Raw genomic sequence first — 23,467 nt, 5'->3', positions numbered from 1 at the left:
ACTCCTCAGTGTCAGATTCACAGCAACTAAGGTGCAGGTGATCCCACCACCATGTCTGGATTGGCTCCTTACCAGAGAATGGAAATGTAAGGGCGTATAGGTAATAGAATCCAGATGAAGGAGATTACCCAAGTGAGGATAACAGCTGAAAATCACCATTCAGAAGGGAGGATAAGCCTCTTACCAGATGATTATTGGTGTGAAGCTGTTCACAAACTCTCCTGATGATGAATAGCCTCCTTCCTAGGTAGCCTAGGTCTGGATGTATCCACTCTGGTGCCTTTCAATGTCTCACCGTGTTTCATAAATAGTGCAGTACCTTCCAACCATTTAATAATAGACAATAAGGTTGCACTTACATAGAAACGTCTTTAGTAAAACATCGGGACTGGACCGAAGAGAGGTAACCACGGCCGCCTGCAGCGCGGTCCGCGGCAATGAATGATGACGATGTGGCGCTCCTCCCTGACGCGTTTCCTCCTAAAGCGGACGTCAACGGAGACAGGAGATCATTCAGCTATTGAGTTCCTTAGCTTATTCACTGTGGATAAAAAGATGTATATCAAGTGTACAATGATGTACATCCCCTGCTGATCTTGTATGTTTAAAATAGAAAAAAACAACTGCGCTAATCCAACCAAAGTATATGTGTGAAGCAGCGACTTCAAGTGTGACCAACACCCCAAAGAACAATAATAAATACAAGTCGCGCTAAAAATTATCAAACATTTAGATGAAAAATTTATTTCATGCAGTGAAAATAAATAAATAAATTGTCCATAAAGTCCGTGAAGAACCAAATATAATGGACGTGACTGGGGATATCCATGTAGATGAAAAGCTTACTGGAAATCAGTAAAAAAAGTGCCAAATGATAGCATCGACTCCAGAAATTCGGCAGAGGCTATATACGGTAGATCTCACAATCTCAAACGATCCCCTCGATGATAATGTTGTATGTGGGAAAAAAAATGTATAACGCCATAGCGTAAAACCAAAATAACAGATGGGAAAAAGATATTGCACTCTATATATAAATGTAACACCAAAACTTCAGTCATAATAAAGTGCTGATAATAAAATTAAAAAAGTGAATTAACATGAAATCCGAGTGTTATGGTATGGGGTAAGTGAGACGTCCACCACCAAGACAGACCAATAAGATACTCCTTACCAAATGTAAAAAGTGACAGGCTAAATGATAGATCTTGTATGTTTGCCCACTGACAAATAAATGATCAGTCTATCATTTAATAGTCGGTTTATTTTAACAGTAGGAGACAGAATAACAACAAAAATATCCAGAAAAACGCATTTCAAAAAAGTTATAAACTGATTTGCATTTTAATGAGTGAAAACGGTATTTGACCCCTTCACAAAACATGACTTAGTAGTTGGTAGCAAAAACCCTTGGGGGGGGGGGGGGTAAACCTTAAATAAAGCACCATAGTTTGTCTCCATTCTACAAGCGTGCACACATTTATAGCATGATATGTTGGGTATCTATTTACTTGATGTAACATCTTTTATATTTGACTAAAAATTGATTATTATATATATTTTTTTAGATGCCCTAAAATTGATTAAAGTATATGTTGTCCTGAAAATTTGTGTTTCAAAAATGGCTGTGTAAATCATGTGATATAAAGATGCAGTAGCCACCATTTTATTCTCTAGGGCCTTTGTTTAAAAAAAAAAATAGATACTGTTACGGGGTTCTAAAAAACTTTCTTGCAAAAAATGCTGATTTCTACAATTATGTGAGAAATGTCAGATTTGGCTCAGTTTCGATGTGGTTAACCTTTTAGGTCTCACTTGTTCACACACTTATTAATTCTATTTCTGAGGTGTCAATAAGGGATTACTGTGATTTCTTAGCAAACTCGGATGACCCTGCTGAAGTTCATAACATTGGGCGTGTGTACATCCAGGCCATTCGTAGAAAAAAAAATATGACCAAGTTGTATTTCATTCATTAGATTCTGAAGGTCATTGATAGTAATGATATTGCACTGCCTTCTGCAGCAGATGGATCCTCATTTATACATGTTATGTTCTGTTTTCTTTCTGCAGTCCTATCCGGCTATCGAATTATAAAGTATATTTGGGCATGTACCAGCTGGGTGTGATCAGCTCTCATACCGTTATAAAAAATGTAAGCACTATCATCGTCAATAGTATTTATACAATTGATGGGAGCCCTGGGGACATCGCCCTGTTGCGGCTGGCCACACCTGTCAACTATACTGAGAACATCATGCCAATCTGTCTGCCATCTTCCTACACCACCTTCCCCTGTGGTACGGAGTGCTGGGTGACTGGCTGGGGTACAAGATCTTATGGAGGTGAGTCCATGAAATCATAAGCAAGAGTAATTTCACTAATTTTGTATACTAAGAAGCCATGTCTGTCGCTTGCACCCAATCATGGTAATTAGAGATTTGCAATTTTGCTTGGGTTAGATTTGCAAGGGGTTTGTTGAATCCTGTTTGAAATGCTTGAAACCCTTTCCCTTTAACCACTTGCCGACCGCCGCACGACTATCTACGTCGGCGGTCAGCCCCTCACAGGCAAACTAACGTAGGGCTACGTTGCTTGCTTGTGAGGGTCTAGGGAGCGAGCGCGCTCCGCCGGAGGCGCGCTCCCGCTCCCGCGTGGTCACGGACCCCCCCGCGCGTGTGACCAGCGGACCCGATCGCCACCGGCCACTCGGCGATCGGCGGGGGAGAGGGAGAATGTCAGGCAGCTTGTGTAAACAAGCCACCTGTCATTCTCCTCGCTGTAAAGACACTGATCACATGGATCTACTATGTAGATCCGTTGATCAGTGTCCTTACAGCTGAAGCCACAGCCAATCACAGTAGAAAGCACGCCCCTAGGGACACACACAGCCCCTCCCTCCCAAATAAAGTTAACCCCTTCACTACCAGTGTATTTTTACAGTAACAGTGCATATATATAGCACTGATTACTGTAGAAATGTCACTGGTAACCCCAAAAGTGTCAAAAATGTCAGTCAAGGGTCCGATCTGTCCGCCGCAATGTCGCAGTACCGCAAAAAAATCGCAGATCGCCGCCATTACGCGTTAAAAAAAAAACAACAAAAATGACAAAAATCTTTCCCTTTGTTAGTAAACGCGATAACTTTTGCGCAAACCAATCAAAATACGCTTTTTGCGATTTTTTTTTACCTAACATAGGTAGCAGAAAACAAATTGGCTGAAAATTTTAAAAAATTTTGATTTTTACATTTTTTTGGGGGGGAATTTCATATAAAAAAATGTGAAAAATATTGCTATTTTTGCAAAATTTACGCTCTTTTTTTGTTTATAGCGCGTGATCAAAAAATCGCACAGGTGATCAAATACCACCAAAAGAAAGCTCTGTTTGTGGGAAAAAAAGGAAGCCAAATTCGTTTAGGTACAGCGTCGCACGACCGCGCAATTGCCCGTTAAAGTCACGCAGTGCCGAATCGCAAAATACCCCCTGGTCGGAATGGGGGTAAAATCTTCCGGGGCTTAAGTGGTTAAAAGTGGCAGCAATCTTTTTTCAGTGTGCATTGGAAAAACATGGAGTAGATAGGGAGAGTGTTTTCAGATAGAGATAGTTACTGCTATACTGTACTGTGCCGTGTGGTGACCTACATAGTGTGTATCCCTAATCCCCCCCACCTGTGTTCATTGTGCTGTATTATGCTACATTGCTGTGAATTACAGTGTGGTGGGTTACATTTTATAGTGTACTTCTTTCTGTATGGATCTGACAGTCCTTTCTAGGATGACCATTTTGTGTATATCATCTACTTCAATTGCTTCTTAGTTGTTTGGCCCCCTTGCAGTTTTCCTTTTTAAGAGGGGGGCTGTTTTCATTTTATATGTTTTATGTGCAATTAGGTTAGAAATAAAAAAGACAAAACAAAAAGAAAAAGGTCTGGGAATTAGTGTTTTTCTTTCAAAACGTATTATTATACTTTTTAGCAAAAATAGGGTACAGAACAATAAGCAATGTACAAAAGTTGTATAAATGATAGTATGAAGACATAGGTCTATAAAACAAGTGGCTGAGATCATAAGAAATACTTGTAAGACCTCTGTGCCTTGAACTATAAAAAGGGAAGCGTATAACTGGAGCCCAGTATAGAAGAAAGTGGGCAAACACTTGTTTAACACATCTCAGTTATCCTCCCAGGCCCCCCCAGGGGGGTCATGCTGTGACCGGAACTGGGGAGAGACCACTTTGACGGAGGTTGGGCCAACCGTAAAATCAGGGCCATCTTAAATATTGATTGGCCCCTTAGCAAACATTTTCTTGGGCCCTCTTGAATCCACTTATCAACTATTTGCGGGAAGTGCGGGCTCAAGAGGCAGCTGCTTTGGGCCCCACAACAATGAGGGGACCCGGGGCAGTTCCCCTTTTGCCCTGTGTTAAAGACAGGGAGCGCCCTCATGCTAAGTATAAAGAAAAGGAGTTGGGGAGAGACGAGAGATAGACTAGAGGGCAGCAAGGGAGTGCATATTTCAGAAGGTGATCAAAGAGGGTACCGAGTGAGGGAAAGGTGTGAGGGAGAACAAGTTTGGGAAGGGAAGAGGGGGGAGAAAGGGGGGGGGGTAGAGGTAAGGATATAGTGGATCAGGAATAAGGAAGGGGTCAGGTGGTTAAGGGCATGTTAAAGTGAGAATAATGTCACGTATAGGGAATTAGTGTTTTTAAGATCAGAGTTTGTGGTTTAGTAATTTAAATTTGAGGATTAGGGCTTTAGGTTTCATATTTTTGAGAGAGAGACATTTTATTTGATTATCATTTTCTTTAATTTTTTTTCAGTGAAGTATGAACATGTTCAGATACAGGCAAAGCTGCTTTTTGTTTGCAACACATCACTGCATACTAGTTCAGTACAGTTTAGTGCACCAAATCATCACATTGTTAAGATTGCCAAAGCACCACATCCTTAATCCCCCTATTTCCGTAGTTGCTGATAAAATTGTTTAATCCCCTGCATTCATAATGTCGGACTAGACTCAATGTAGAGGCACAGATTCTGCATGCATAGCAAGTGGGGGGGGGGGGGGGGCAGGTTCCAGATTTGAACATAAAAAATGCACCAAACCCTCTGAATAATTCTACAAAGTGAGGACCGCATGGCCTGTACTGCTGGTCTGTACTTACACAGTACACTCTAAAGCTGGCTATACACTATACAATTATCTTTAGATTTTTTTCCTTTACATTTACCAAAACCATATAATATGAGTTCAAACCTAAACACTTTCTATTTGTATGCAATCAGTCAGGTCCCTGCACTACATAGTTGAAGGTAAATCTAAAGGAAATCTAACAGCAAAGGTTGTATAGTGTGTATCCAGCCTAACTCATGCTCTAAACCTGCCTGGTCCCTCCCACTGAAAATGCAGCCTAGTAAAACTGTTTACACAATGTTCATCAAATCTTTACGATAATTCAAGCTTTTTTGCTGTGAAATAAATCACTGTAATTTTGATTTCTAAATACAAATTTGACTGATCACTCACTCTTAAATTGTGACCTACTAAAGCTGCTTATATACTGTGCATGGTGTCTATACAATATTTCCAGGTATTGTCTCTGAAATAATATTCTGTAATTTTTTTTCATGATTAAACCTCTGGTTTCTCCATATTAAAGAGGAAGTAAACCCTCCTCAGGAAGTTGTACCTATAGGTAAGCCTATGATAAGGCTTACCTATAGGTACTGTAAATATCTCCTAAACATGTACGGTTTAGGAGATATTTACCTTACATGTCGCCAGTGACGTCACTGGCGCATGCGCTCTGAAGGAATGGCTGATCGTGCCGTTCCTTCAGAGCCCCGTGCCGTGACCGTCGGCTCCTGCGCGCGTGCGCAGGAGTGACGTCACCGCGGCTCCGGCCAATCCGATGGCCGGATGCCGCGATCCCGGAAGACGGGCGACTGAACATGTCGCTCGTCATACAGGTAAGAGGGCGGCACGGCGGGGGCTCGTTCTAAGGTAAGTATTTCATAATGAGCTAGTATGCGATGCATACTAGCTCATCATGTCTTTCTCTTGCAGGTTGTAAAAGAAAAAAAATTTTTTTTAACGAGTTTACAACCTCTTTAAATAGTGATCTAACAAAGCTACTTACATTCTGTGCATCCACTGCACAATATTTCTCACTATTGTTAGTAAAATGATACATTATAATTGATATTTCTTAATTAAACCTGCCTTGTCTTTCCCTTTAAAATTGGTGTCTACTATGCTTACATGGAGATCATCGAGTTTGTACAATATGTCTTTCTCTTGTTCCTGAAAACACACAATCACATGTAATTTTCTTAACCACTTGCTGACCCGCTTGCAGTAAAAGTGCACTAACACACTACAATATATTGCGGTAAAAGTGCCCTAAGGCACTTCAATGCACTGCAGTAAAAGTACACTAACGCACTTCAATACACTGCAGTAAAAGTATACTAACGAACTTCAATACACTGCAGTAAAAGTACACTAACGCACTTCAATACACTGCAGTAAAAGTATACTAACGAACTTCAATACACTGCAGTAAAAGTACACTAACGCACTTCAATACACTGCAGTAAAAGTGCACTAAGGCACTTCAACACACTGCAGTAAAAGTGCACCAGCATACTTAAATATACTGTAGTAAAAGTGCACTAAGGCACTTCAATATACTTCAACAAACCTGCCCTGACACACTAACCTGACACTAAAGTAAAAAAAAAAAAAACTGACACTCTACACTCACAATAGGTTCACAATAGCACACTATAGGACACTAACTCACTAGTAGCAATGAACAGAGCTCTGTTCTTTCTCTCGCCACTCCAGTATCACACTGCAAATGGCTGCTATACTGCAGCAAAAGTGCACTAAGGCACTTCAATACACTGCAGTAAAAGTACACTAACGCACTTCCATACACTGCAGTAAAAATGCACTAAGGCACTTCAGTACACTGTACTTAAAGTGCACTAACGCATTCAATAAATTGCAGTAAAAGTGCACTAACACACTACAATATATTGCAGTAAAAGTGCACTAACGCACTTCAATATACTGCAGTAAAAGTGCACTAACGCACTTCAATATACTGCAGTAAAAGTGCACTAATGCACTTTAATATACTGCAGTAAATGTGAACTAACGCACTTCAATGTATTGCAATAAAGTGCCCTGATGCACTTAAATTACTGCAGTAAAAGTACACTAAGGCACTTCAATATGCTGCAGTAAAAATACATTAACACACTTCAATACACTGCAGTAAAAGTACACTAACGCACTTCAATACACTGCAGTAAAATTTCTTGCCCTCCTGAGTAAAAGAAATATGTTTTTTTTTTCCTTTATATCTATCTTAAATTACATTGATAATTGCATATTGCACTTGTTTGTAGCCTAAACACTGACATTTGCACTTAAAACTGTAATTTTGTAGCTTTTGGAAATGCCAGAAAAAACTTGGCTGTGCCAGTAAATTTTGGATATTGTGTCAGTAAATTTCAATCTGGTAGGCAGGCAACACTGGGAGTGGTTTGTATTACATTTCTATTGTGAACAAGTACAGTGTGTGGTGACGTTAAACACACACAGTTTTGCCAGTTTCAAGCATAAATATAGGCACATTTTTTTTTGGATAGAGTGGGGAGAGATTAGAACCCCTGTCAGTTTGTATTGCTGTCTGTGCCCCTTTTAAGGAGATTCACCCATTCTATTTGTCCTGTTTATTATTATCATTGAAAGCAAAAGTAAAAAAAAAAAAAAATCACAAATTTTGGGTTGTCCCCAGAAATGTAATAGAGGGGAAGTCTTCAAATGGGGACACTAGTTCTGGTGACCTGGGGATCCCCAAGAAATTACTTTAATTTGCCTGGATTTCCTTTCACTTTCTGTTTGGCTATGGGACAGGGAGTGAAAGGAAATCTCCGGATTGGGACACAGATGGCGAAAAAAAAATCTGACAGGGGTTATAACACTCCCTTACTCTATCCAAAACAAAAGTTTTGCCTTTAGTTCTACTTTCAGCAACAAGTGTCAAACTAGTGTCACACTATGGAAGGATAGGGATAGCCAGCCTTTCCCCCTTTGGTTTTCAGCCTTTAGTTACAGTGTGGTGGATCCAGCCACCATCAGGAAATGTGGCAAAGAGCTCCTTTGTTATGCATCTTTATACTGGGGCATTTTTTCACTCCTCCACAATAAGTCAAAAATGGTCTCTTGAATGGTGGAGGAGAGGTAAAATATCCCCCATGAATCCTCCCCAGAATGTATTCCTCCTTACTGCCAACACTCCAACAGTGCTCAAACCCCTCCCATTCCTCCTGCATCCTAATGGCATACCACATGCGGTGGAGGGCAATGGTGGTCTTTTGTAAAAAAAAGAATGGTGCTTGAGGCTTGGTACCTGCTGTTTTGGTGAAGTAGAGGGCACACAAAATTCCAAAAGTTTGATATATTTTAATGCAATACACCCTTGAAGAGGAGGAAGAGGAAATTGGGTTTCTGTGGGGGTGGAGGAGTTGAAAAAGGAGTTCAGGGAAATGGCTGGAGGGAAAAGATGCATTAGCACCACTTGTAGGCAACTGGCTACTCTGTGCCTTGAAGGATTAAAGAGAGAAATGGTTCTCAGACAATATCACCAACTCCTGTACCTTTTATCACAGTCCGGGTGAAAAAAACCTAAGCTCCTCAAAGCCGCTCCACACTGCCTCTCTTATATATTTGAAGCCATTGAAAAAAAGATTTGGGGAAGGGATGGCAGATTATGGCCATGGCAACCTTCCCCTTTGACCATATAAATGTCCCTCCTTTATTGGGTTCTGCCTGCAATTCCACCTTGGGTTGTAAAAGATTGGGCAGCAGACATTTTCTTTTTTTTTTTTTACTTTTTTTTTTTTGCCCATCATAGAAAGTTATGGAGAAGGATGCCTATTACAAAGCCTATGGTCACAAAATTGTACACTTAATACTTGCTTCTGCCTGCCTTTCCCTTGGCCATGTAACTTCCCTCACCTCATCATGCTGCCTGCAATGTCCTTTGAGCAGTGGAAGTGTGGACAGCCTTTATTTTTATTACATTACTCCTTAATGCCAAAACCTCAGTCTTCCTCATCACAAGCACCCAAACATTCTTCCTCTTATGGCAAGATTAGCTAAAAAGGAGGTGAAAAAGGACACCAGTTCTCAAAAAATGGTTACCTTTTGCCTTTAAAGGAGGAGAACTAAAAGGTGCATTAGCAGTCCTCAAAATAGAGAGGGAGAAAGAAAAATTGGAAGGTTTTGTCAGCCACTCCGCTGTCTCCAGCACATACGGTCACTGTACAGCATGGCCACTGTGAGATAGACAGAAATGCTCTGCATCTAGAACCTGCTTACCCCCAACAATCTCTATGCATATAACCTCTGCTTCTCCCTTTAGGCCTGTCTGACATTCTTATTACAGGGGATTGACCAAATTTAATGGCAGCAATGGAATGGCAATTGGTGGAATTAATATGTGGTACCATGGTTCACACTACTTCATCGCCCAATGCTTAACCACTTAAGCCCCGGAAGATTTTACCCCCTTCCTGACCAGGGTTTTTTTTTGCGATTCGGCCCTGCGTGACTTTAATGGACAATTGCGCGGACGTGCAACGCTGTACCAAAACAAATTTTGACGTCCTTTTTTTCCCACAAACAGAGCTTTCTTTTAGTGGTATTTGATCACCTGTGCGATTTTTTGATCAGGCGCTATAATCAAAAAAAGAGCGACAATTTTGCAAAAATAACAATATTTTTCACATTTTTTAATATGAAATTCCCCTTCAAAAAAATGTAAAAATCAAAAATTTTTAACATTTTTGGCCAATTTGTTTTCTCCTACATATGCTTGGTAAAAAAAAAATCACAATAAGCGTATTTTGGTTTGCGCAAAAGTTATTGAATTTACTAACTAAGGGAAAGATTTTTGTCATTTTTGTTGTTTTTTTTTAACAAGTAATGGCGGCGATCTGCGATTTTTTTGCGGGACTGCGACATTGCAGCGGACAGATCGGACCCTTGACTGACATTTTTGACACTTTTGGGGGTACCAGTGACATTACTACAGTAATCAGTGCTATAAATATGCACTGTTACTGTAAAAATGACACTGGCAGGGAAGGGGTTAACTTTATTGGGAAAGGAGGGGTTAAGTATGTCCCTAGGGGCGTGTTTTTAACTGTGATTGGCTGTGGCTACTGGTGTAAGAACAGAACAGAGATCAACGGTCCTACATAGTAGAACCGTGTGATCTCCATTTTTACACAGGGGAGAATGACAGGCGGCTTTGTTTACATTAGCGGCCTGCCTTTCTCCCTTCACGGCGAACGATCGCGAGTGACCGGCAGACATCGGGTCCGCCGGTCACACGCACTGACTTGTTAGGGAACGAGCCGGGGTGGGCATTGGCTCACAAGCAAGTGACAGGCTAGTGACGTACCCATACCTCACTTTGCCTGGCCGGAGCTGACCGCCGCAGTATATGTACTTGCAGCGGTCGGCAACCGGTTAAAGTGAAACCTAAAGCGATTGTAAAGTCTTGTTTTATTTTCCTATAAAAATATTAAACATGTTATACTTACCCACTCTGTTGCAGTGGATTTGCACAGAGTGGCCTTCATCCTCCTCTTCTATGGTGCCACTTCTGCTCTCATTACCCCTCCCTCCTGTTAAGTGCCCCCACTGTAAGCAGCTTGCTATGGGGGCACCCGAGCCGAGTCACAGCTCTCTGTGTCCATTCAGCCCCAACCCAGCCCCGTCCCCTCTCTCCCCTATTGGCTAGCTGACTTTTATTGACAGCAGCGGGAGCCAATGGCGCCACTGTTGTATCTCAGCCAATCAGGAGGGAGAATCTTGGATGGCTTAGACACTTTTGGACATCACTGGACAGAGCGGGACCTCAGGGGAGCTGCTCCACACAGAAGGCTTTATATCTTAAACAAATAGGACTAGGTGGGACTTTATATAAGACCCAAGCTGGTGTTGCCCGGTGTCTCCATCCCTATAACAAAATACAAAATGAGGTTGAAGGATTGTAAGAGGTGTCTCACATAAAGTCCCAAAAGGAAATTAGGGATTTCAAAGGCAGTGTGCTTTACAGGCCATGCCACATACATAAAATCCCTTCCTATCTATATGCTGCATCCACCAAGGGGATGGAGGTGTAATGCTTTTCAGCTGGTCTTTTCCAGTTTTCACCATGGTTATAACCTAATTATTTGAGTCTTTGAGACAACACCCAGTTGTGCATGGGGATGGGTTGGGGGAGGTTGGGCTGTCTCCCTCTCACCTCTTCCCCCATCCATCCATTAGCGGCCATGTGCCTCCAGTGTGAGGACACTAAATTAAAGTGGAGTTCCACCCTATTTTTATACTTACCTCCATCTTCTCGCTCCGGGGCACCTGAAAAAAAAATGGATAATCGCATATTTTTTTTTTTTTTACTTACCTCGTAGCGAAGAAAAAATACTTACCTTACTTCCTTCTTCCTCCTTCCTCGGCCGCGGCCCGTCGTCACTTCCTGGCTCTGCAATGATTCCTGGGAGCTGAACGTCATCGCTCCCAGGAATCATTGCGCCTGCACCGGCCCCGACGTCAGTTCCGGGTCGCGCGCGTCATCCCCTTCTAAACAGCTTCTGGGCATGCCCAGAAGCTGTAGAGGGATGACGCGCGTGACCCGGAAGTGACGTTGGGGCCGGCGCAGAGCATCGTGGGACCAAAGAAGGCGGAAGAAGACGCCGAAGAGGATCTCGCTGGCTTCAAGCTGCCCACATCTGAGATGGCAGCGCTGGACAAGACGTTTGCAAGGTAAGTATTTGTCCTAACAGGTAAGTGCAACCCGGGACAGATCAGAGGCTAGCCATTGTGGAATGTACTAGCCCTGACTGTCCTGGGGTATTAAAAAAAAAAAAAAATCCAGGGTGGAACTCCGCTTTAAGAGTGTAGGACTGCAGATATAACAGGGTGCCGTGAAGTGGCTCTGCAGCTTTCACATGCATTTGCAAATGTGTGTCAACTAAACCCCTGTTCTTTGTACCAAGAGACAGGTTTTATTTGGTTGGTGACAGACTGGAGGGTGAGTACATCAGACTGGGGGCTGGCTGACTTTCATGCACCTCTTACAATCCTTCAACCTCATTTTGTATTAGGCTTTATATCTTAATGCATAGAATGCACCTTCTGCCCTTACAACCCCTTTAACTTAAAGAGCAAAATTCATTTTAATAACATACCTGGGGTGTCAAATATTTTACATGCCGCTCCACAATCACACCTTAGGTGCTGGCTCGGTTCATCTCCAATAAAGCAATTAATTGTACCAGCAACCGTAATCCTGCACACTGAGATGCAAAATAATATTCCTCCTTTATTAAAACAGCCAGCAGGAACCAGTTCTATTCCGACATGTTTTGTGCTAGACACATTACTTTTGCAAAGGATGACAAAGCCACTACCCATACATTTTGCCTCAGTGCAGCTTCCTGTAATAAAGACTGCCGCTCTTTCTCCTTGTGCAGGGTGACCGGTCCTGTCTCCGCCCCCTCCTATAGTTTTCTGCAGGCAGTCTGTAGTGGGTGGAGCCTGCAGGGTCCCTCACACAGCTTTGTTCTCTGCACAGGCTATGTACAGCACAGCAATTATGTCACTTCTACTTTTTCAAAATAAAATCTGGGTCTACAAAGACAATTGGTACACAAAGTGGATTTCTATCCTTTGTGGCAACTGTGGAATATATTTAGTTGAACGTTGTTGTGCCCAGAATGCAGCTTTAAAGGTAATCTATGTATAGCTTTGCTATAGCTGTTACCTTGTATTCATTTTCTTGTCTGTGTTTTATCCCCAGGGAGTGTAGTGTCATATGGGACCCTCCAGGAGGTCATGGTTCCCCTAATTGACCGCAATACATGTCAAAAAATGTATAATAATGCAGGAGGTGGCCTCACTATCAAGTATGATCAGATCTGTGCTGGCTACAAGAATGGGCAAAAGGATACCTGCCAGGTGAGTGACACCAAAAGAATTCTAGCATGGCCTGCCTTTAGGTCTGGTTTAGGATCTCTTCATAGAAAGCAGAAGCAATGCATTATGTTTTACCTGGAATGGATTAGAAGGTTTGAGATGCTCTAATTGCTGTCTTTGTCCTTGATGAGGAAATTTCTCCCCACGTCCTGCCATGCATTGGATTTTTTGTTACTGTATTATATCCCTTTATTTTTTAGGTGCTGCACAAACTGCCACAGGAAAGGTCCTATGCTGCATCTGTCCCTCACAGCTTCTAAGGCTGAGAATTGAGCAATCAAAGACCGCTGATCACTCAGTTCTCAGTCTTCAGTGAGCAAAGTGCCAGTGACTATCAGTCCTTGGCTTTCTGCTCTGCCCTTTAAAGTGGTAGTATACTCCGCTTTTTAACTTTTACCTGCAGGTAAACCTATAATAAGGCTTACCTGTAGGTAAAATTAACATCTCCTGAAACCTGCACGGTTTAGGAGATTTTCTCCCTGCATGCAGCCGCGGACCTTCAGAGCTCCTTCCCAGCTCCTCGCCGGAAAGTGAACTCCTGTGCACATGCACAGGAGTGACGTCATCGTGTCTCCGGCCACTCACAGCGCCGGAGCCGCCAAACCCGGAAGAGACACTGAGGGAAGATGTCAGCTGCCTCAGCGGTGTCCAGGCGACCGTGTCGGGGCTTCGTTCTAAGGTAAGTATTTCATAGTGAGCTAGTATGCGATGCATACTAGCTCATAATGCCTTTGTCCTGCAGGGTTTTTTATTTTATTTTTTTTTGAGGATACAACCGCTTTAAGCCCAAACTGGAGCACTTAGCTGTGCAGGGAGTGGGAGCGACTGGCTCAGTCTCCCCGCAGCTCACTGACAGGCTGAGCCAGCTGTCAGCCCATGCATCTGAGTGGATCCCAACTGTAAAAGTCAGGATTGATTCAGAGCCTGGACTGGACATCAGCCAACAGTGAGCTTTAAAGCACTATGGGCTGAAAATGGGCCACAGGAATGCAGAAAACACTGCACTCTTGTGTTCCCCAGGAGGAGTATAGCCAAAATAGCTTTAGCTTAGTGTCATCATTATTTTCTTTTATCTTACCTCTTTTATTTTTTTCTATTCCTGGTGTCACTTCAGGGTGAAATTGGCCTCTTTGGACATAGACAACAATAAAATCTTGAAGGAAAACGTAGGAGAACCACACCAAAAAGCATCCAAACAGTATTTATTGTGATAAAATAATCCAATAAAATCCACAAGAATATCCAACCTATTTTGGGAGACGGCTCCCTTAATTAGGGCTACAATTTTCTGAACGATGACCAAATATCACATAAGCCAATGGGTGGGGAGTGAAGCAGGTAACATAATTGCCTAAATAAGACCACATGCCCATATTTGGGCAATGATAACACCACTATCTCGGCTGTCAGTCAATGCTAAGGAAGTAGTATACATACCTACCAATCACTGATGTCACCTGGCCAACTCACTGCTTACACTAATAATATCCTTGTCTAAATGTAGCCGCATGGGCAAAATTTGCCAATACCATTGCCAAATTGTGGCCATGGTCATATTTGGGCAATGATGTCACTGCTATCCCCACCCCTTTCTTTATAAAGCTTGTGACAGCTTGGGAATGTGTACACCAGCCCTTGTGACAGCTTGGGTAGTGACAGATACTCTTTATTGAGAGATTATCACGTTTATAAACAAACAACGGAACATAACAATCAAACAAACAATTGTAAACATTTAATGCAGACATTATGAAGCCTTTTTACTATTCTGCTATTCCAGTGCTGTGCTCCTGAAATGGTGGAGTCACTTGGGAGGTGGATTCACAGTGATTGAGTTTTGGACATGTACAGTATCTCACAAAAGTGAGTACACCCCTCACATTTTCGTAAATATTTTATTGTATCTTTTCATGGATTCTAGGACAATATCCCCCCCGGACAATATCCCCCCTGGACAACATCCACCCTGGACAAAATATTGACACTTTGGACCCGATTTGGACATTGCCACTTAGGGGTGTACTCATTTTTGTTGCCAGCAGTTTAAACATTATTGGCTGTGTGTTGAGTTATTTTGAGGGGACAGCACATTTACACATTTGTTATACACGCTGTACACTCACTACTTTACATTGTAGAAAATGGTGCTTTTCCACTGCATGGTACGGCTCGGTATGGCTCACTTTAGCGCTTTTCCACTGCATGGTACCGCATGGTACGTGTTTGAACGGTTCGGTACGGTTCGGTACGGTTTGGTACAGCGGCGCTTTTCTACTACATGGTATGGCGTCGGTACGGCTCGCTTAAACAGTACCACCTCGGTTGGGGTTCCAAGTGGGCCGTACCTATACCATATCCCATAATCCTTCGTATGCAGCCTTGATTGTTTGTCACTACTAGCCACTGATTGATCAGAGAACTGTTGAAATCCCACCCACTTACTACTTTAGTGGAAAAGCAAACTGAGCCGAGTAGAGCCTATACAGTGCTGAAACGTGCCGACTCATACCACGCAGTGGATATGCAAACCGAGCTGAGCTGGCCCAAGCAGTGCCGCAGTGGAAAAGTGCCAAAAGTGTAATTTCTTCAGTGTTGTCACATGAAAAGATAGAATAACATATTTACAAAAATGTGAGGGGTGTACTCACTTTTGTGAGATACTGTATATGCATATTTGGCTTCTAGAAAGATTCACAACTGTACCTTATTGTAAATACATCATCAACCATGATAGCCCAGCAAACGTAACCAATCTTGACAGTATCACTAGACAAATTATATCTCCCTGAGCTCTCATTATCTATATCAGGGAAGAGGCGGGGACAGTTGTGAAATCATTGCCCAAATATGTAACTATGTAATGAATCAATAAGGAAGTTAGCTGTAAATGATCGTTTTCTTATTATCAGTTGAATGTCAACACATAGAGAGTTGCAGAAAAATCCCCTTCTTTAGTGGTTGGATCTGCGAGAAGGTGACTAACTGAGCAAAAGTTCACTCCCGGTCTTGCAGCAGAACTAAAGGCTCACTCTTAGACATCAGCAGTAGCACAGACTCAGTCTCACTTTTAAGCTGTCACATAGACTCATTCATCTTCTTTCATCTTGTTTTTGGGGTTTAAGTACTTTAAAAAAAAACAAAAAAAAGGGAAAATATTTTTTAATATCTTTAATTTTGGTCCTGACAAAGAGAAAATGAACTGCTGTACATTCATCCAATTTGCCAAATACAACTTGCGTTGATTGCCTGTTTTTTTTTCCATTTCCGAAATAATGTAGATTCAGTAGATGTTTACTAAGTGCTCAACTACCGTGTTTCACCGAAAGTAAGACCTACCCTGAAAGTAAGACCTAGTGTTATTTTCGGGGAGGGCTGCAATATAAGCCCTACCCCGAAAATAAGCCCTAGTTTAGTGTATGAAAAATCCTAGGATGCACTTTATTAACGTTTTAAATAATGTCCAGTGTGTTTTTGTAAAATAGTACTGTGAAATACCTTCCTTACATCGCCGCTCTGCTCTCAGCTGATTCCCTGCTGTCTTTCCCCTCTCATCCCGTAGCTGTCAGAGGGGGATCTCAGCCCCTCCCCTCTACAGTGTATACAGAAGCGCCGGTTGTTCAAATTGAATTGTGGGAAATACCTTCGGTACATCGGCGCTTCCATAACCCCCAGCTGTCGGCCAGGGAAAAGAGGACAGCAGAGCAGCAGATCAGCTAAACCTATTCTAATCGAATCTACCGGGCTCTTCTGTGTACACTGCAGAGGGGAGGGGCTGAGATCCCCCTCTGACAGCTACGGTATGAGAGGAAAAAGACAGGAGAGAGCAGGAGATTAGCTGAGCACAGAACAGCGATGTACCGTAATGAAGGTATTTCACACAATTGTATTACAAAAACACTCAGTGGACGGTATATAAAACACTAATAAAGTGCATCATAGGATTTTATATACACTAAACTAGGTTTACATGGGATTTCTGGCAGGCAGGGAGGGCAGGGAGGGCAGAGAGGGACAGAACATTACAGCTAGGACCTACCCTGAAAATAAGCCCTACTGTGTCTTTTGGTGCAAAAATTAATATAAGACCCAGGCTTATTTTCGGGGAAACACAGTAGTTTGTTTGAATACACATTTATGAAAGTAGAAACATTGAATGAAACATTTTATATTATTTTGAAGAAACAATTGATTGGTAGACTAGTGCAGCTCATGACTGTTGCTGTCTTCCAGGGTGACTCAGGAGGACCTCTGGTGTGTAAGGTCCGGGGAGTCTGGTACCAGGTTGGAGTTGTAAGTTGGGGCTATGGCTGTGCTGCACCATATTACCCTGGGGTGTATACTTTGGTGACCGACTACCAAAATTGGATCAGCAGCTACCTGAACGCAACATTCAGTGATGTCCAAGATATCCCACCACCAACACTGGAATGTGGAGGAAACTTCAATGGCCATGGAGGAAGCATCCATTACTCCCACCTTCACTGGACCACCTTGGTTATAGCTGCTTTTCTGTCCTTATATCTGTAACTAGTTACTGTTTACCTATCAGCAGACTGTAATAAAGGGTTTAACGGGCCACAGAGAGCACACCCACACACTGTCTTCTAAAGTAAGAAGAATTAACACTGATTGATATTAGTTAGAGATGTTCTTTTTTCTAATTGTTTTTTAAAGTGTATAAATAAAATGGATTGTTTTATTTATGGAAACTGGCTGATGGCCGGTTCCTACTTTTACAAATGATACATTGTATTAGTTTCCCAATAAAAATAGCCACAGTCAAAAAATTACACTGTGTCTATGTTTAACTTCAATAGGGGATATACAGTAAGTAACTTGGTGTTTTACACTCTAGGGCAGGAGTTCCCAAACTTTGGGTCGGGATCCACTGGTGGGTCATGAGCTGTGTTTGAGTGGGTCGTGCTGAGCCGGAAATCACTGAGAGTGGGCCCACTTGAGCTGTGCGAGCCTGCGTAAATTACAAAGAGCCAGAGCAGTCAAATTGCGATGGAATCAGGACCCCCCCCCCCACCCCACCATGCAGGGGGTCTGCATTTCCCGCAAGGAGGATACTTGCATCAGTGAGTACGTATGTGGGCTGTTATGTAGGATATGTTCATGGGGTACAGAGCAAGCTCCTCTGTCCTTCTGGTGGCAGTGGTGGTGGCTAGACTGGTGGCGGGATTCTCTCAGCTATAGCGGGCAGAGATGGCAGCCTCAGTGTCATAGGAGGACCAGGTGGCCCGGCGGTGTCAGGAGTTCATGGCAGCTTCTGTGACCCCAGTAGAGGATCTGAAGGAGAAGAGCCAGGACACCAAGACCAGCATAGAGCTCCTCATCGTGGAGACTCTGGGTGAGATGTGCTGGGCCCTGGAGCAAACATGGGCTTCATCTTCACTGTGGACCGCTGGGAGAGGAAGGAGGGTGAGTGCCATATAGCCTGCTGATCACTGTCCTGGGGTGGTTGATTTCTGTCCTCTGCCTGCCTTATACTGTCTATGAGGGTGCTGATTACTTACAACTCCGCTTATATGCCACACATGCCACAGGTATCTGACCGCTCACTTAGAACATCTGGCAAGTGTATTCAATAATAAATTAAAAAGTAGTAAATTGATATTTTTAATTTAACATCCCCCTCCCTTTAAAATATGCATTATTATTATTATTATTATTTGCGTTTATACAGCGCCAAAAAATTATGTAGCACTTTACAATATTCAATTCCAAGCAAGTGGGTCCCGAAAAAAAAATGTATTCAGAAGTGGTTCTCGGCCCAAAAAAGTTTGGGAAGCCCTGCTCTAGGGATATACCTCTTTCCTTTTCCCTTCGAATGATGACCCTTTTAACCACTTTTTAATTTTTCACACACGTAAAAATCTGAGTTTTATAGTTGACCATAACTTTTGGCCCTAGAATTACTGCTCTTGCTCGGATGTTCATGGCGATCCCTTATATGTGAGAGGTAATAACCATTTACATACATGTGCGGGACCTACATACTAAATTGCAGAAGATATGTGCTGACGTCACCTAGCGAACCCGGAAGGACGGGCGGAACGAGGAGTCGGCCGGCTCGTTTGTACTATCTGCACATATCTTCTGCAATTTTGTAAGTGGCTTTCTTTATTTTTAAATAAACGTATAGAGGATTTTATTGTTTTTACATGGCGGCCCCCATGTAATTCCGGTTAACGAGTGAGACCAGATTTTTGGCTACTGATTTTTCTGCTCCCTGGCGGTGGACCCCCTCTGAACTCATCCCTGGTGCTGGTTGAAAGCTGTACTGTCTCTATTTTTTGGCGTTTGGCTGCAGTCAATTTGTCATCTGGTAAGCAGACCTGCATGCTGTGAGGGTTGTTACACCAGCGGTGGATATTTATTTGTGATCCTTGCGATCACCATATACAATTGGGACTTTCACTACTGTCACTTTGTATTGTCATAACACCAGGACTGGACTAATAATATAATATTTTTTTTGCACTACTATTATTTTGTTCAATCTGTATGTTTATGCAAGATCTTATTCACTGATATATTGATTTTTACGCACTGTGCACTTAGATTTTTTGCATCACTTATATGGTCACTTTATTATTCTTTTTGTATCAATATTTTGTTGGCGTTCACATTTTTTAGTCATAAATGTATCCATTTACATAGTTTACAATGTCATTTAGCGCAACTTATTTATATATACATTGTTTCTGTGCTGTCACACTGAAACTTGCTGCTCATATTTTCCACTAGCGCAGTTATATTTTTTATGTTAATATCTCCTTTACCATGTCTGCAGTCTCTGACCATCTACTGTATCATCTCAGACGCCTCTAACCATCTCTTATATTATGATCGCAACCTCTGCCCATATCTTGTCTTTTATCATGTCTGCAGTCTTCTGCAGATTTTAATGGAGTTTGTCTTTCAGGTTTGAGCTTTTCCTGTGTTCGGTAGTTCTGCTGTGAACCAAACAAAGGGCTGTTCGGCCCATCTCTAATGCAAAGCTCCTTATTTGTCCATTGTATTAATGTCACTGTATAGCCATTAATGCTGATTTTGGTATGTTTTTTATCACAAACAGTTTAAGTGTTTGCATGGAAAAAAATGTAAAAAAACCTAATAAAATAGATGTGATTTAACCACTTAAGCCCCGGAGGATTTGGCTGCTAAAAGACCAGGGGGTATTTTGTGATTCGGCACTGCGTGACTTTAACGGACAATTGCGCGGTCGTGCGATGCTGTACCTAAACGAATTTGACGTCCTTTTTTTCCCACAAACAGAGCTTTCTTTTGGTGGTATTTGATCACCTGTGCGATTTTTTGATCATGCGCTATAAACAAAAATATAGCGTCAATTTTGCAAAAATAACAATATTTTTCACATTTTTTTATATGAAATTCCCCCCAAAAAATGTAAAAAAATGCAAAAAGCGTATTTTGATTGGTTTGCGCAAAAGTTATGGCGTTTACTAACAAAGGGAAAGATTTTTGTAATTTTTGTTGTTTTTTTTTTTAACGCATAATGGCGGCGATCTGCGATTTTTTTTGCGGTACTGCGACATTGCGGCGGACAGATCGGACCCTTGACTGACATTTTTGACACTTTTGGGGTTACCAGTGACATTACTACAGTAATCAGTGCTATACATATGCACTGTTACTGTAAAAATACACTGGCAGTGAAGGGGTTAACTTTATTTGAGAGGGAGGGGCTGTGTGTGTCCCTAGGGGCGTGATTCTAACTGTGATTGGCTGTGTCTTGAGCTGTAGAAACAGTGATCAACGGTCCTACATAGTAGAACCGTGTGATCACAGTTTCTACACCGGAGAGAATGACAGGCGGCTTGTTTACATTAGCCGCCTGACTTTCTCCCTCTCCCCCGGCGATCGCTGAGTGACCGGCGGACATCGGGTCCGCCGGTCACACGCGCGGGGGGGGGGGTCCGTGACCACGCGGGAGCGCGCCGCCAGCGGCGCGCGCTCGCTCCCCAGAGCCTCACAGGCTAGTGACGTACCCCTACGTCACTCTGCCTGTGAGGGGCTGACTGCCGCAGTATATCTACTTGCGGCGGTAGGCAAGTGGTTAAGATGTATCTATAGATTTAGAAGATACCTCTTCTTAGGCTGGCCATAGAAGATTAAATGTATGTATGGGCAGGCTGAATGTACCCAAGTTGATCGATCTTGCACACCTCTCCTGTATATACTGCTCACCATCATATTCTCACATCATATTCTCTGCACTTGTCCCCTGTACATACTGCCTGCTATCATATCCTTGGCACTCTCCTGCACATTCAGCACATCAAACTCCCAGCTAATCCTTGTCTGTTTGCTGAGTCCTTTCCCAGGTGGATATGAGATAGCAAAGAGGAGTGTGTCTTGTTTTTTTGCTCCCCAGTAGGAAGGCAGAACCTTGCAAGAAGGTTAGCAAATGATTAAGCACCCTTTAGGGCATCTACAGATGTTCTTCTGAACACATTGAGGTGGTATTATTTTTTTTTTTTTTAAATGTTTTGTTTTTTGTATACAATAAAGTGGATTGGTTTAATGATTTGGCTCTGTCCATCCATCCATCCATGTGCGTGGCTGTGCACTGTGCGGGGCACTGGTTGTCCTCGGGGCACGCCCTGTACCCTCCCACCCTGCGATATCAGCAAATTAACACTCGCCATCAGCTTCCGGCTTCTCGCCCCCGCCACTCAGGACAGAAAGCCGAAGACCCAGAACCCAGAAAGAACCCAGAAAGAAGACCGGGTCAACACAGAAGCTGCGGCGCCAGGCACCAGGGGAGCCATAACCACTGGAGGGCTCCGCTCGTAGGGTGGCCTGGAGGGGCCCATGTCCCCCCAAAATCCTCCAGCACCAGGCGCCACTGGTGAGTCCATAACTAATATTTTTTTACTTTGTTTTCCTAACAGCATCCAATGATGTAAACTCTCGTAAACCCATTTCACTCTGTGAGTGGGCACAACATGATGCCGCGGCAGAAATCACACAGTCCCAGTGCAGAGAAACAGGAATATATTGTAACTGAAGTTCGGTAATACAGAACAGTCTCTGCAGTAGGGCAACCCAACCCAAAACACTCACAGCATGTAACAGCGATGTGTCAGAAGAAGAAGGCCTCAGGTGTGCCAACTACATCTGTCTTAAGGGGTCAAATGTTGCCTGGCCAGTCCATTTCCAAGGTTAGAAGCTTCCGGATGGGATGGTGTGTCCCTGCAATTCCCTACTTATCCAGAACCTTTCTCTGTCCCTACTCTAACCATATGCAAAATGCATGCCAAGCCTGGGAGCCAGGGTCTTAAATAGGCCCTTCCTGACCCAAGACAGCTGCCTGAGTCACACTCATTCGATTGGTTAGGTGCGCCCTGTGAGCCAGGAAACCATATAGGAACTAAATCCTCTTGAGTTCCTTTCCCTCTGTAATGCAGCTGAGGTCAAGCACCACCTACAGTAGAGAATGCAGACTCCCAACTCCCCTCACTAAATGACAGATCCTGGCACTAGGCCAGGGATCCTTTATGACATCATCACCATATTCGGTCAAAGTCATCTACCAGAATCCCTAGTTGCCTGTTTACATTATATTGGCTGAATACAGACTTTTTCAAAAATTAATTTTATAATCTGGAAATCATTTGTCAACAACCACCTATAACATCCACGACCCACCCACCTTCCCCAGTGAGGTGTGTAAGCATTTGAGCATTGTGTCATCGAGCACAAAAATAGATTGCAGGTGGAATGCCAGACCAAAACTTGACTTACTGGAAAGTTATTGCTAATCCAGGGCTGGAGGCATAGCTGAGGGCCAATACCACTGATGTGCACAAGCCAAAAATGTATTCTACAATGACGTTAAATCGTTTTTTATCTTAAAGAAAACCAGAGCTCTTCTACCCAAACTATATTATTATGAAGAATGCGGAAGCTAAAAAGGTTTAAATTCATGGCCACAAAATTGTGCTCTTCACAGATCAATGAGAGAAAGAGAGAGAGAGAGAGATCTGCTTAATATTGTCCTCTCTGCCGGGATGGGACTATTGACCGTACTCATCCTAACAGCCACAGGTAAGTAGCTCACCAAAAAGTCTGCACTTATCCAAGGTCTGACAGAGGGCTGCCAAACAAAACGTTACACAAAGAAAATTGAGGCCTCAGACAGCTGCCCATTTTAATATCTGGGAAAGCTCTGTTTAAACTTTTTTGCTGACCAGAAGATTCCTGAGGTTGTCATATATAAGGAGAAGTGGAGTCATTTCAGATAAAATTATTGTTTTGCAAAATTACTTGCTCGGCTCTTGGTGAAGTTTTGCCCAAGATGGAATTTGTCCCACTAAGCTGCTTAGGCGAAAGTTGGTGGAAGATAAGACTTTCTACTCCTTTCTATTCTT

At 42.7% G+C, this 23,467-nt stretch overlaps 2 protein-coding genes across 2 annotated transcripts in view; both read left to right on the top strand.

Moving 5' to 3' along the window:
- Positions 1-17,653, top strand: part of LOC309558474 (transmembrane protease serine 9-like) — a 182,598-nt gene extending 164,945 nt beyond the window's left edge. The window contains 3 exon segments of the mRNA XM_082261545.1: positions 2,074-2,345; positions 12,889-13,046; positions 17,295-17,653. Coding sequence (XP_082117671.1) covers positions 2,074-2,345; positions 12,889-13,046; positions 17,295-17,591 — 727 coding nt within the window. The 3' untranslated portion in view covers positions 17,592-17,653.
- Positions 17,654-23,107: 5,454 nt separating this feature from the next.
- LOC309558473 (uncharacterized protein) overlaps positions 23,108-23,467 on the top strand; it is a gene marked incomplete at both ends in the record, with an annotated part of 157,986 nt that continues 157,626 nt past the window's right edge. Inside the window, one exon of the mRNA XM_082261544.1 lies at positions 23,108-23,144. Coding sequence (XP_082117670.1) covers positions 23,108-23,144 — 37 coding nt within the window. The remainder of the gene's footprint in view (positions 23,145-23,467) is intronic.

This window comes from Pelophylax lessonae, assembly GCF_965119305.1.
Source record: "Pelophylax lessonae genome assembly, chromosome: 6".
NCBI lineage: Eukaryota > Metazoa > Chordata > Amphibia > Anura > Ranidae > Pelophylax > Pelophylax lessonae.
Note: the sequence above shows the minus strand (reverse complement) of the source record. Positions and strands in the feature narration are given on the sequence as shown.